The following is a 14,785-nucleotide window of genomic DNA, read 5'->3' as shown; positions in this document are numbered from 1 at the left end:
GTTCAATAAACTCCGGTAATGCCTCGTACCTATTCCGGCAATAGATACAGGTAGGGGGTGTTACACAGATGGATTTCATAACCATAAAAATATGATAAACACCTTTACTAATTCAAACCTTAGAATCATTATAATTAAAAAAACTTTACTTCGAATATCATTGAAGAAAATTAGATTTGATAAGAAATAATTAACCAACCTAGATTTTGCCCCCATGTAATATATTTCTTTTTCCACAAGGGAAGTCTTCCTGGGGAAGGTTACAACTTACTATGCATTGGGGCACTCATTTTCAAGCCCTTTAATTTCGAAATCCGGAGCCAGCACTTTCTTGGAAATGAGGTTTAAGCTTTAAAATCTGAGCAAACCCCATGTGTTCTTTTTCAACTACAAGTTTCCATTTTCCCTCACCACAAACTCCAAGCTAACCACAAATCATTCAACTTAGTTCAACAAAAATAGGAAATAATATGTATACTTCATCTCATGGCAATCCAAAATATCCACCAGCAGGGTACCCAACAGCTCCCATGAATTTACCACCTCCTTCCCATATCTCTCCTTTCCGTGGATCAGCAGCAAGTGCTTCATCATGGTCAACTGGCCTTTGCCATTGTTGTGATGACCCTGCCAATTGTTTGATCACTGCTTTTTGTCCTTGTGTTACTTTTGGACAAATTGCCGAGATTGTTAACAAAGGGTCTATCTGTATGTTTCTGAAAACACCCATTTAAGATCATTTTATGAACCTGAAAGATTAAAAAAACTGATTTTGGTGTTGAATATTTTTGTGAATTGCAGCATGTGCAGCAAGTGGTGCAGTTTATGGATTGCTGGCTCTTACGGGATTATCTTGCTTGTATTCATGTGTTTATAGGTCGAGATTGAGAGGTCAATATGATTTGGAAGAAGCTCCTTGTGCTGATTGCTTGGTTCATTTTTGCTGTGAGACTTGCTCACTTTGTCAAGAGTATAGGGAGCTCAAGAACCGTGGCTTTGATATGGGGATTGGTAAGTTGGCTGGGGTTTGTTTTTGTTCCCCTTCTCTTTTTTATATGATAAGTATTTGATGTTCATAATTACTTGTTCTAATCATATTTATTTTTATAGTCCATATTGCTTTTCTCTTTTAATCTTTATATCTTATTAATAATACATCTTTCTCTTGTCATATTCACTTTTACAATGCTTAAACTCAGAAGCAAATTTAGGACTGGCAAGAGTTGGGTACTCCTAAATTTTGTAAAATTTCTTTTTAAAATTTTAAATTCTATATTTTGATATCATAATTAATGTTTAAAAAAGTAAAAATTTTGTATTTGGCCCCTCAAGTTTTTCAAAATTTTTTAATTTAATTTATATTTTTTATAATAAATTTAATAACAATTTTAGTTTAATTTGGTAAACTAATATAAAGTAGTATCTATATATTAAGTTGCTAAAAATAAAGCTTAATTATTGTAATATCCAAGTATAAATGATAACTAAAAATATTAATTAGGTAAAAATAAACTTAAATAATTATAATATCTAATACAAATTCAACATTTAACTTATTTTATTTTTTTTTAAATTTTAATAATCAATATTATCTCGAATTTAAAAATACATTGTTAAATGAGTAGAGCCTACTTCAAGAATATATATTTTATAAAAATATCCCAACCCCTTATAAATAATTCTTGCTTACATGTAAATGTTTAATTGATAAGTATTAATTTTACACTTTTATCATATAATTAATAAAAAAAGTTGAAACCTGTTGTTAGTAGTTATATTTCTATAGAATTTAATATTTAATTACTTTACTTTAAAAGTTAAAAATTCAATCTCTCATTTTTTTAAATTAAAAATTTTATTCCAATCATTATTATCCTTGGTAACTTTTGTTAAAATTTGTCAACTTAATATGTTTATTTATCCTCAATCATATGCTATGTCACATGAGATAGTCTAATCAAAATATTAATTTGACAAATTTTGACAAAAAAAAATACTTGCGATTTTAATGATTGGGCTGGAATTTTTAAATAAAAAAAGTTTAACTTTTTAAGTATATAGACTAAATCTCAAAATTTTCAAAGTACAGGGACTAAGTTTACATTTTAACCTAAATAAAAAATATCTTTATTATTTTCTCTTATCATTATTCATATTATAAAAAAAATTCATATTCTTGTGATAGTGACTAGGTTGTGTTGTACCATGTTTACGACGTGTCCGTGCTGTGTGCTGAACAGGGAAAATAACTTCTTTGCTCCCTCTCAATTTTGATATTGAGTAAATTGTTCCATTTAATAAAGATCAAGACAATTTAATTCCTATCAATTTAGAACAATTAATCATATCATTAATGTTTTTCCATCAATTTTACATAGTTTATTTAGTATAATAACGAATTTAAGTCTAAGTTATTTTATATATTCTTTTGAATTTTTTAGAATTTTTTATACATTTCTTTCAGATAATTTTTGACAATCATGATGAAATTGATCAAATGTATAACCATTAAAGTCTTAATTTATTATTATATTAATCAAAATTATGTAACATTGAGAGAGAGTACCCGTTGAGCATGGATATGCTCATTATTTTTGAAGGTTTTTCTTATATTCGGATGTGATGCATATTATTGTAGAAAACTGGTGGCACATGAAATTTGAAGGGTTTTTTTTTTTTTTTTTTTACATTTACTGATAATAAAATTGTGGGTACAAAGGTTGGCAAGCAAACATGGATCGACACGGCAGAGGAATTACAGTTGCTCCCGTGGTAGGACGTATGGCCAGATGATTATACAAAAACCTCTGCAACGTCTTCAACTCAGTTTTCTATCTGTACTATGAACCATTTCATGTTCAAATTTTATGCTATTTGATACCTGCTTTTTATTCTAAAAACTGCAAATACTACTTATTACAAATCTAGAATACTTAAAATAACACCAGATTAAAATAACACCAGATGGATCATTGAAAGGGTTTCATGGTACGAGTCATCATGATCATAAACTCATTGATATCAATCAAACCATCCCCATCAACATCCACACCTTTGATCATTTTACGTACATCTCTCCCCTATCTTCTTCATCACCGCCATTAATTCTTCTGCACTTATTTTCCCATCACCGTTCAAATCATACACTCGAAATGATGTTTTGATATCATTGTTATTGAACCCTTCTTCCATGTTATGCATCATGTGAATGAATTCCTTGTAGTCGATGAATCCATCACCATCAGTGTCGACGGTAGTAAATGCTTTCACCATTTCTGTGTCTGTAATTCCTTTCCCCATTATTTTCATAGCCGACTTGTACTCTTGTTTGGAGATTTTGCCATCTTTGTTGGTGTCGAATTTGTTGAACACCCATTTCATTTCCTCCATGTTTGGTTGGTAAGAAGACATGTTCCAGGAGCTTTGTCTTGTTTTGTTGATGCTGTTCAACTGATCAGTTGGTCTTTTCAATGATCCATATTTGAACTCGATGAAACTCAACTTTGACATAATGGATTGTAAACTGAAACTGTGTTTGGTTATACGATGTGATCTATGTCAGGCGACTCTCTTTATATGTAGCATTGCCTATAACAAGGAATCGAATTGCAAGATCAAGTAGAATATTACTTTAAATGGAATTTCTGGATCTAAAATAATAAAAAGGAGTGTGCCAATTTGGGTTTCATGTTTTTATTCCAAACTTTTGATTTCCATCCATACAAGTTGTTATTCTACGCGGAAGCCATGGCAATGGCGTAATAGAAAAGACTTGTTACTTAACTACAAGTTGAATATCATTAGCACTACCATGCAAGATTCCAATTCCATTCTTTAACTGTTTGAGTATGAATATGAAATACAAAGGTATAATATTGCAAATATATAAAATATCAAGCATATCCGACACTCATCTAAACCTGTTGAACATACGTGTTAATTACACCTAAAGGAAACTGAGTAACAGGGAAGATAAAGAACATGAATATACCATTAGTATTTAGTACAAAGGAAGAGTACTTAAAACTGAGAAATTAATGAGAATCAAAACCAGTTCTTTTAAGGTTCTTTTCAGACAAGGTTTCCACTTTCCAGAAGGCTTTGATGGATTTAATATACAAGATGATAGATGCAAGATTCTCAACTGTGAATATTAGGTAAAGAGAGGGGAACCTAGAGAGACTTTATTCTTTTGATTGAGGATTTGTAGATAATAATTAGAAAAGAAAAGAGATCGAACAAAAAGATAATCGATTCAAGGAAACAGTGGACTATGTTGTGTGGTACAGGACATTGTTTGCATATTTTATTTTATAGGTTTTTTAGTACAGACTTGCATATTGTTTGGAATGAAGAAAGATACCAAATGTTATAGTCATGCCATTAATACCGTTAACAACCATATGCCTGGCTTTAATCTCCGCCCATGATAATGAGTACGAATAATAGTTTATACCCACGGTAAAAAAATTAATTATTAGATGAAATAAAATACTCTTAAAAGACATTTGAAGTGTTTAGGGTTAACAAGAAATATCATCTTGAATTTTATTCAAACTTATTTATATCGGTAAATGACTGATGCAAACTTATTTAAGCTAATCTATATAATTATTATTTTGATTTTTTTATAAATATCAATTAATATTTAGTAACTTGATATACTTTTCATTTTAGTAATATTTTGTATATAAAATTAACTTTTTTTCTAATATTTTCATTATAATATTATATATTTAATTTTGATACGATATAAATTATTCAACTTATAAAAAATAAAATAAAATTTAACATATTATAAGTAAAGTTAAACTCAAAGTATAAAATATTAGTGTTGGATCATTGTTGTTCGGTGCTAATATTTCAATTCTTGTTTAAACAACTTTTTGGACTATTTGTTCACTCACTTGTTCAAATAGGTGTCTGAGACAACTCTTTGGAGAAAAATCTAGACATAATTTCAGGACATCCTGTTGATGTATGTTATTGGCTTTTTTTAGTTGGTCCTCCATGATTGTTTTCTTTATAAGCAAATGAGTCTTAGAACATTTTATATCTTATCCTAAACAATGCTGATCAGTTTTGGAGAGGAAGTGAAGGAAGGATCGACAATGTCTTCTCAATATTGTATCCTTATCCTTTTGCTTGGGGATCAAGCTTGCTATTTTACATGGACTTGAAGATTTTGTCTGATAATCATAATGATTTATCTTGAATAATATATTTTTTGAAGCAATGATATTGTGTTTTAGTCGAAGGCCTTTGTATTCGAGTTTAGGGTTTGTTTTTTATTATATCCATCTTGTACTCTTCAGATTACTTTCTCATTAGTAAAGTCTCTTTTGTTCGTGATTTTTTACCCTCTTAATTGAGGGTTTTCCACGTATATATTTGTGTGTTCAATTTTTTTATTTTATTGTTCATTTTTTATATGGGTCGATCTCTAACAAAATTTTTAATTTTTAATTTTAAATTCAAGTATGCTACTTAAAAAATTAATTTATTTTTAATTTATTATTAGTTGGATGGTTACCAATGTAATTTATGTTAAAAGAACATTTAGAAACCCACATCTATAAATTGCAAAATAATTAAATATATTTTAATTGATACACATATAGCTCGTGCATTGTATGAGTATATTTTAGTGCACGCAATATAAAAGGGTGTTTTTGTTTTCTTGAGATGTCCCTTGCATTGCTTACAAATCATATACTTATTGGGTTAAGTGATAAAAAAATTAATATCTAAAATTTTGAGTTTGAGTACTATAATTACAAAAAAAATATATTTTTTATTGGGTTATTTTAATACTAATATAGAGCCTCTTACTATTTGTTTTATCGTTCTTATTTTGGGGGGAGGGCTTACAAATTTATAGATCTTGAATGCATCTGTTTTAAAAGTTGAAAGTTTTGGATCAAAATAATAGAATTTTGGAAATGTGAAGGGTTAAATTTATTGAATTATTTAGAATTAGGATCAAATTGATAGAATATGTAAGTATTGATGACTAAAGGTGTTATTATATTAGTTAGAAAAAGATTTTTTATTATCAATTTGTAGAGGTTGCCTTAGAAATTTTATGAATACTTATAAGCTTGATATTCTTGTTAATTTTATCTCTTATTTATTATTAATTTTATTAATTAATTATAAAAATAATCATTTAATATTATTATTAACCTCATAATTAAGAGAACAATAATTATGAATGTCATTATTTTCACCTAGACTTGAGTGACACATGGTACAATATTTACGTACAATATATTACCATCATTTTTAGCTATGATAATCTCACAGCTTAATCCACAGTAACTTTAACTTTTTAACTTTGTCTCCCTCTAAAAATCGTATCATACCAAATTAAATATAAGGCAAGATGAAAACAATAAAGTTTTATCTGCTACAACTCGGAAAATCATTGCCATGTCACAAGTAGACTACTCTTTCAGGGAAGACAGAGGACACGTGTACTTGTTGTATGAATTCCAGTGAGCAACACATATCTGTTTTACACGTGGCATTTCTTGTACCATACCTGCGGCTTCTGAAAATATTTCCCTTAATCCATCTTCATTAACTCCCTAAGCTCTCCCTCTGAGAATATTTCCCATGCTTCTCCTCCATTTTCATCCTCATTTTCTTTACTAGATCGCCCTTTATCTTCATTACTCTTCTTTTCTTCTTCTACTTCTTGTAGCTCTGTTTTGTAATCTGATAATGGGAAATTGGTCTTTGCTTTATCTCCCCGGAACTTAACAGCCGCCCTGTCATAAGCTCTAGCAGCAGCTTCCGCCGTCCCGAACGTCCCCAACCAAACCCGAACAGCTAACTTCGGGTTCCGAATCTCCGCCGCCCATTTCCCCCACGGCCTCCGTCGTACTCCCCTGTAATTCCTCTCCTTTGTTGGCGCTGGCACAGTGGGTAATTGTTGTTGGCTACGCGGGAAAACATCACAACCGTTGACCCTCAAAGGAGTACAGGTGGGATTAAAGTAATGAATGCGGTCGTTGTCATCAAACACTGCGGTGTGAGGTTGAGTGCCGTTGATGACATGAACGAGGGTGGAGACCATGATTTCGTACTCCTTTTCACGAGTGAAAGGCAAGGGTGTATTGTAATTTTCCATGATGTGTTTTTTGAGAGAGTAAGAGTTGGCTGTTGTAGATTTGTGGAAGAACAAGAAGTGAATGACTACATACATATATATAGGGGGAGACGGAAACAGAATTGACAGCTGTCGTTCTTCAAAACTTGGACTCGCCTACGTTACTTCGTTTATTAAGGATTTTGTATTGCGTGGAGTCCAGGTAGAGTCAAAACCGATGCCACATGACAAATGGATTTTTTTTCTTTTGCGCCGCCCACGCAGTTGAACTTTTCTTTCCGGAATCTGTACGAAGATATTAGGTGCAAAATCAAAATTTTGTTACGAAACTATTTTTAAACAGACAAGCATTGAGGAATGAGGAAGGGTGGTACTTCCAATGAGAATGGTGATATCAAAAGTCATTGTAAAAAAAGATCAATTTCATATAAATTTTTTTAATTGTGTCATTTTTGTAATTAATTAATTTTATAAGAAAAATATGTGCTTTTGAAAATTCCTATAAAAGCTCAATGTATACAATTTTGATGAATTTAGTCTTTTTCCTATACTTACTCTCAAATCTGTATAAAAATGCCCATGTATATGTGTCGCTTCGTCAAATGTTTTTTAAAAAATAAGGACTACCAACTTATATGATAAATTTAATGGGAAAAGATTGATCTAGGACTGAACATACAAATTAGAAATGAGGATTAAATTGAAAATCATTCATAGTATAGGGACCTTCTATAAAATATATCCAAAAATATAAACACGAGAGTTTCAGAGTGCAGCCAATGAGCCTTGAAATCTCAGTGACAAAACAAAGTATGAAAAGCAAATAGCAAATCATCGGCTTTTTTTTTTTAAATTGACCCAAAAGCTTTTATTAATTAAACAAATGACTCACTTTCAAAATCTTGTAGGTAAATAATTTTTTTTGAATAGTGAACCTTGGTGCCGCTATTGTCATTGGTGAAACCACAGTTCATAATGGGCTAATCATTTTTTTTTTTTAAATTTGGGATGCCGCCATCAACACCGAATTGAAGTGTAATTATACAAAATGTTCAGGGACCTAATGAAGTAATTACCCTTTTAGATTGGATGAGAAAGGATGATGTCATTAAGGCCGACGTCATCCATTAAATATTTTTAAACTTTTGGTCTATTTGCATGCTAGGTCTATTTTCTTTTAAAATTAAATTTAAATAGTCCTTAAAAATACGATAATAACAAAAATAAACCCTTTTCATTTTTTATAAACGATAAAATTAAAAAAACCATATATAATTCTTATTTAAATCAACCAAATATATCTTTAAAAAAATTTTCTCAAGTTTTAAATAATAATTTTTTTATTTGAGAAAAACTCTTGTTGGGAATATTTGAGTAATTTAAATAAGAAATTTATATAATTTTTTAAAATTTATTATTAAAAAATAAAAAGAGTTTATTTTTATTATTATTATTTTTTAAGAATTATTTAAGGTTGATTTGAAAAGAACACAAATTTAGATTTACAAATAGACCAAAACGTTAACTCTTTTTTCAAAAGAATAATTACTTTATCAAATTTTTGAACCCTACACGGAGATGTAGAAGCTGTTTGGTTTACGATTACGGCTGTACTGTGATGTCTTTGTCTGCAGGTTTAAAGGTGACCACACAGTGTTTTAGTGGCTGCCATTTTGTTCATGCTGTGCCGCTGGCCCCGTGCACAGTACTATTGATATAAACTATAATATGGATAATATAATTTTTAGTCCCTGAATTTAGTAGTTAAATTTATTTTGGTACTTATAATTTTTTTATTTTTTTATACCTCAACTTAGATTTTGTCAAAATTTAATGAAATGAGTGATATTATACTGGATAAATAACATTTTTGAAAATATATATTTATAATAATTAATTTTTAAATATATATTTTTAAAATAATCCTAGAAAAGCATGGAATATTTTGTTGAACAAAATAAAAATATTAAACAATAAACTAAACAATAATAAAAGAATTCGGATAAGATTAAGATATGTATTTTTATAATTATCTTCTGATACATTTTTAATTGCATGAATATATGAAAAATATGAATGATTCTTGTTAATATAAAAATAAATATATAAAAAATAATGAAAAAAAAACCCAATGAAATATGTATGTATTGGTTTAAAGAAATTAAGATAGAACCATTTACCTTTTAAAGATGTTTTTAATTGTAAATATGATTATAGAATTAAAATAAGATAAAAAATTGGCACTTACCATATATATAATTTATGTACTTTGTTGTATATATAATATAATTTGTTAAACGGGGAAAATAATATTGCGTTTTCTATCAAAAAGATATTAAAGCATAAGCTACAAAACTGAAAGAAGAATAAAAAAATACATGTTTCAAAGAGAGAAATAAAATGATTAAATTCAAGAAAATGAACTAAATTAGAAAAAAAAGGTCATCATACAGATACTTGTAGAATTTCACTAAGATAAAGTTGTAGAGACTGAACATGAGAACTTGGGCTGTTTTACTAAACTAACCTAAAAAACCTTAATATTTGTAAGAATCTACTAGGTTTAAAAATAATTATGGGAAAAATGATGTGAAATGAATAGTATTAGTGGTCTGGTCGGTGCCCAAGTCAATCACATGGGAAACCTTTATTTGATGATTGCTGAGGGGTTTTAAAAAATATTTATTTTGGTGCTGGCATTGTAATGGTACCCGTATATATTTTTTCTCCTTGTATCTCATAAAATATAGGGTATATAGTTTTCCTCCTTGTATCTCATAAAATATAGGGATTATTTGGGTAAAAAAATAAATTTTTACCCACCATCTCAAGGCCTTTTGTGAACTTATACATGTGAGGCTTTAGACGAGGAAGAATTCGGTAACAACTACAACACCGACAATGCCAGTTATGGCTTTGATTGATACGAAATTAAAAAGTTCTGGTACAAGACAGTCATTATTGGATTTTGGGCTTCCACTATCAACGACATCATCATTTCTTTTAGGGCTAGGAGAAGGGGAGTCAGAAACTTCATCATCGGCAGTTGGGAGACTCAACGTCAGAAGAGGATCCTTTCTTAACCTTGAAGCTAGGAGAAGAGGAGCTTAAAAGAACTATTTGGGGCTCCAATAGGAAATGACTTGCGTGCTCCCCTATCGGATTTGGATGGTCATAAGGATGGTGTTGGTGACTTGGCGGAAGAGGAATTGGAGGAGAAAGCCGAGGAATAAGAAGAAGATGGTGAATTTGCAGGTGAAGAAGCCTTGGAAGGGGTTGCAACAGCCATAAAAACAAGTGCAACAACAACAATGTCTTGGTAGGCCATCTTTATCTTTTGCTTTTTGATAGTTTCTTATATACGTGTTAACTTTTCTTTGTGTACAGGGGGGTGCATGTGTGTTTGTAATGGTAGAGCTTTTCTTGTGAGCGGGATTAAACCTTTGAAATCTAAAAAAGAAAAATTAATGTTTTTGTTTTGTTGAGAAACAAAAAGTTAATTTAGGGTGAGTTTGGATAGGCGGTGCGTTTAGCTGCGGTTAGTGTAAAAATAGTAGTAGCGGTGAGATTAAATACTGTAGTAATACTGTAGCGTGAGATAAAAAGTAAGCTAAACGCACCGCACCACAGTCAATCGTCCATCCAAACGAAGCCTTAGTAATTAATGTTTTGTCTTATAATAAATGTAAATTCAATTGGATATTTTCCCATTAATTGGTGGTGGTGGATAACGCATGGATGATATGCTAAATAGCTCGTCACCTTTTTGTCTTTAAGGTTTCATAGCAATTGTCATTGTTGACAGCATTGGTACTCGGAAATTTTCATGCAATAGCCAGAGCTGCGCTGTTAAGTTCTCACAAATTTGACTTGGTCAAATTCTATACGTCTCTGTATAATGACTTTTTATATTATCCATATTATATAGTTTATATCAAGAGTACAGTGTACTGCGTGTGTGAACAAAATGGCAGCCACTAAAACAATTTCTTCACCTTTTAAGCCTGCACAAAAAGACATGACAGTACAGCCGTTGTCTTTAAACCAAACAGCTTTAATCTAATACAATTGATACAATTGATATTAAGGGTGTTCAGGCAGTTAACCACCAACCTGAAATAACATTAATCGAATTAATCGATTCTTCAAAAATTTTAATCGTTAATCGAATCGAAATTTTTTAAAAAAATTAACCGAATCGAAATTTTTTCGGTTAATTCAATCAGTTAACCGAATTAACTGAAAATTATATGTTTTTTAATTTTTGGTTAAAATAAGTATAAAATTAACCGAATTAATCAAATTAACCGAATTACCCGAATTAACCGAATTATTTGTATAAAATTATATGTTTTTTATTTTTATTTTTAGTTTTAGATTTTTATTTTTATTTATTAAATTATTTGTAATTTTTATGATTGGGTTGGGTAATTGGGTTGGGTTGGGCTGGGTACTTGAGTTAATATATATTAGATTGGGTATTTGGGTTTATGTTGGATTGGGTTTGAGTGAATAGTGGGTTATTTATATATTATAATTTTATTTATTAATTTTTTGGTTAAATCGAAAAAATTCGGTTAACCGACCGGTTTCGAACCGAATTAACCGTTAACCGAAAACTTAAAAAATTATTAACCGATCCCCGACCGAATTAATTTGGTTAACCGACCGATTAACCGAATTCGGTCAGTTAACCAAATTTTTTCGGTTTTACCCGAATTTTGCACACCCCTAATTGATACTATCAACCTAACCTATGACTACAAGTGTTCATAGGTTGGGCCACTCGACCTGGCCTAAAGGTCCGTCTGAAAAATGAGAGGGTTCTGGTAAAAATATAAGCCCAAAATATGAGTTTAAACAAAAAACGATGTCCATTTAGAAAATAGATCAGACTTCAGATAAGACTTTTTGGCCCGACCCCAGCCGGCCGAGCCCGATTTATATACTAAATATTTTTTAATCATTTTTAAGTTTTAACATTACTTTTTTAGTTTCAGCTTTAGTGCTTCACTTTCGTGCCCTCCTCCCCTTATTCCCAATTCTAAAATCAAGATTCAAAATCCCTGACTCACCACCTCTACCTTCATCTCTACCTCCTACCTACTTCCTCTGTCGCTGGCACCGACCTAATTTCCTCAACTGACTCAGATAAGAAATATCATTTTCACTTTCTTTTTGTTTGGTCATCGAGAAAATGTTTGGTCACCAGTCACCACATTCTCTCATTTTCTTTGAATGAAGGATATATCTAAACTTATTAAATCTATGCAAATGTGAATAAATTATATTCGCTCTTTGATCCAATTATTTTTCTCTTCTTTTTTTCTGATAAAAATCATGTTATAAAAGCTTCTTTGATTCACTCATTTATTACTTGCGTAAGTCTAAATTTTCCTTTCTTTTCCTTTATTATTCTTTTTATTTTTTATTTAATTTTTTTGAGTGATATTGTTATGATCTTCTTCTTTACCATCGAAAATGCTTGTGAAGATTCTAGTATTTCTTTCTTTTTCTTCTTCTTTTTCTTTAGTTCATTTTTGTAATTATTCTTTGTTTGGATCGTAGATAAAAAAGACACATGAGCTTCCAGCGGGATTAGATCTAGTTTTTTAGTGTCTCTTCGGTAATATTTTTGTTTTTTATTTATATTTTTCTCTTTTTATTGATTTAAGTATCGTTTTTTTTGGCTTATAAAAATGATAATATAATTTTTTTTTTAGCTTTAATGCAATAATATAATTTATTGAAGTAGCTGAAAAGGGATAAACTAATTTCAGTTAAATCCAATCTCCACTAAAATAAGTTTATTTTTAGGAGGAAAGATCTATAAGCCCAAGTTTTTTTATTTATTTCATCTCTATAAATGTCGATATCAAATAATCACTTTTACAGTCTTGTTCCTTACATATAAAACTATAGTTCTTTCTGGGATTTGATTGTTAAAGTATAATTATGGGGGGAGGGGAGGGGAGGGGAGGGTGGGGAAATGACACCCTAACAAACACTTAAAGTAAAGTAATTGCTTAGGAAATTCTTGGAGCTTCTATCAAAAGATAGAATAAAGCTTAAAAAAATTTAATATAAGTCGGGCTGGGCCGGGCCAGGTTCAGGCTTAGTAATTATATTTTGGGTCAGACTTGGACAACTTTTCCGACTCACATTTTGGGCAGGGCCTGAGCTTGAGCATAGAAAATGAGCCTAAAATTTTGTTTAGGCCTGGCCCGGCCCATGATCACCTCTAGTTGGGTCTAGAGGTGTTTATATTCAAGTGGCTCGTCTAAGTTGGTTTAGTTTAAAACACAATTGAGATTCTTTTCACTCAATCCATGACAATAGATGTTTTCAATTAACTCGAGTTTTTGAGATAATTTATGTGAATTATTGTTGATGTAGCCAACCTATACTTGTGCCTCATTTAATATATAGGTCCAAACATCATCGATTGTGAAATTTTTAATTCTTTTGACATAATAACTTATTTGGTTCTCAAACTTTACAAAGCGACTTTAACCCTTTAATTAGTTTTTTTTGTCTTTTAACTATTGAACTTGCATTGTATGTCAAATCACCAAAAAATAGATGGCAACGTTTGTTAATTTTGAAAATGTGGCATTCATGTGGGTGCCACATCAACAATTAATTATTTTTCAATTCAAAAAATTAAAAAACCCACTATTAAAAATTTTAAAAATATAAAAGATATACTTTTTAATTTTAAAAAATAATTAATTATTGATATGACATATACGTAGATGTCACATCAGTAAAGTTAATAGATATTAAAATTTTTCATTTATTTTGGAGTGATTTGATAAACAACATAAGTTCAAGGGTTAAAAAAGAGAAAAAATTAAATTGAAGGCTAAAATAAATTTTTTGTAAAGTTGGAGGGGTAGATAAATCATTATGTTAGTTCTTTTTAATGGTTAATCAATAGGCACCCGACGAAGTGCTTCTGCTTGTTGAAACTATTGCTTCTTCAAGCATTCGAATTTTTAATAGAGTTAGAAGAAAATGTTTTTGCCGAAAATAATATTCGAACTTGTTGAGGTTTAACCTTAGCATTATATTTATAGATTTTATTATATTATTTTTTGATTTATATTTATTTTATATATACTTAAAGGATAATATAATTTTTGGTCCGTAAAATTAGGTTCACTTTAGTTTCTGTGATTTTTTTTGGATTCATTTTGACACTTAAACTTGGAAAACAGGTCCATTTTGATATTTGAACTTGAAAATTATAAAAATTGTATACATTTTAAAATGATGATATGGTACAATATTAGAATGTCATGTTTAATGTTTTAATAACCGAATCAATGATTGAATAAATCATACCACTGATTCTCAATTTAATCGCTTTGATCTAATTGACAATCGGACCAAGAATAATTAAATAAAAATTAAAAATTCATAAAAATCTAAAAAAATATTTAAAAATAAAAAAATTATTACACTTGTTCAATATGTTCAACTGTCGACTTTTATCCCAATTTTCAATTTTTACCAATTTCAAGCAATTTATTAGTTAATCGATTCAACTATTTTGTTTGGATCATTATATCGATAAATTATCAAACTGTCCAATCCAATCTTGTTCCAATAATACTGATTACGTTATCAAATCTTGACAAAATCTAAGTTTAAGATCAAAATAAAACA

The 14,785-nt window shown here is 29.9% G+C and overlaps 2 protein-coding genes, 1 long non-coding RNA gene and 1 pseudogene across 3 annotated transcripts; 2 read left to right on the top strand and 2 right to left on the bottom strand.

Moving 5' to 3' along the window:
- Positions 1 to 344: 344 nt before the first annotated feature.
- LOC107931665 (cell number regulator 1) lies at positions 345 to 2,900 on the top strand. The gene is made up of 3 exons (XM_016863596.2): positions 345 to 708; positions 802 to 1,011; positions 2,720 to 2,900. The coding sequence occupies exons 1-3, from the start codon at positions 471 to 473 to the stop codon at positions 2,791 to 2,793; spliced, it is 522 nt and encodes a 173-aa protein (XP_016719085.1). The 5' UTR covers positions 345 to 470; the 3' UTR covers positions 2,794 to 2,900.
- A 69-nt stretch (positions 2,901 to 2,969) lies between these two features.
- On the bottom strand, positions 2,970 to 3,556 carry LOC107931664 (calmodulin-like protein 30; annotated as a pseudogene).
- A 2,637-nt stretch (positions 3,557 to 6,193) lies between these two features.
- LOC107931641 (ethylene-responsive transcription factor ERF109) lies at positions 6,194 to 7,198 on the bottom strand. The gene has a single exon (XM_016863581.2). The coding sequence runs from the start codon at positions 7,133 to 7,135 to the stop codon at positions 6,569 to 6,571; it is 567 nt and encodes a 188-aa protein (XP_016719070.1). The 5' UTR covers positions 7,136 to 7,198; the 3' UTR covers positions 6,194 to 6,568.
- Positions 7,199 to 12,110: 4,912 nt separating this feature from the next.
- On the top strand, positions 12,111 to 12,836 carry LOC121209602 (uncharacterized). Its single transcript, XR_005904732.1, has 2 exons — positions 12,111 to 12,495; positions 12,683 to 12,836. It is a non-coding gene; the product is annotated as an uncharacterized lncRNA (long non-coding RNA).
- Positions 12,837 to 14,785: the final 1,949 nt, after the last annotated feature.

This window comes from Gossypium hirsutum, chromosome A02 (assembly GCF_007990345.1).
Source record: "Gossypium hirsutum isolate 1008001.06 chromosome A02, Gossypium_hirsutum_v2.1, whole genome shotgun sequence".
In the NCBI taxonomy this organism is placed as follows: Eukaryota; Viridiplantae; Streptophyta; class Magnoliopsida; order Malvales; family Malvaceae; genus Gossypium; species Gossypium hirsutum.
This window is presented reverse-complemented; position numbering and strand designations above follow the sequence as displayed.

What these genes read in the sequence shown, in the direction of transcription:
- LOC107931665 (XM_016863596.2), top strand. Translation starts at nt 471, where the DNA reads ATGTATACTTCATCTCATGGCAATCCAAAATATCCACCAGCAGGGTAC. An exon ending in TGTTAACAAAGGGTCTATCT is followed by an intron (nt 709 to 801) that starts GTATGTTTCTGA and finishes TGTGAATTGCAG; the next exon opens with CATGTGCAGCAAGTGGTGCA. An exon ending in TGGCTTTGATATGGGGATTG is followed by an intron (nt 1,012 to 2,719) that starts GTAAGTTGGCTG and finishes GTGGGTACAAAG; the next exon opens with GTTGGCAAGCAAACATGGAT.
- LOC107931641 (XM_016863581.2), bottom strand. Translation starts at nt 7,135, where the DNA reads ATGGAAAATTACAATACACCCTTGCCTTTCACTCGTGAAAAGGAGTAC.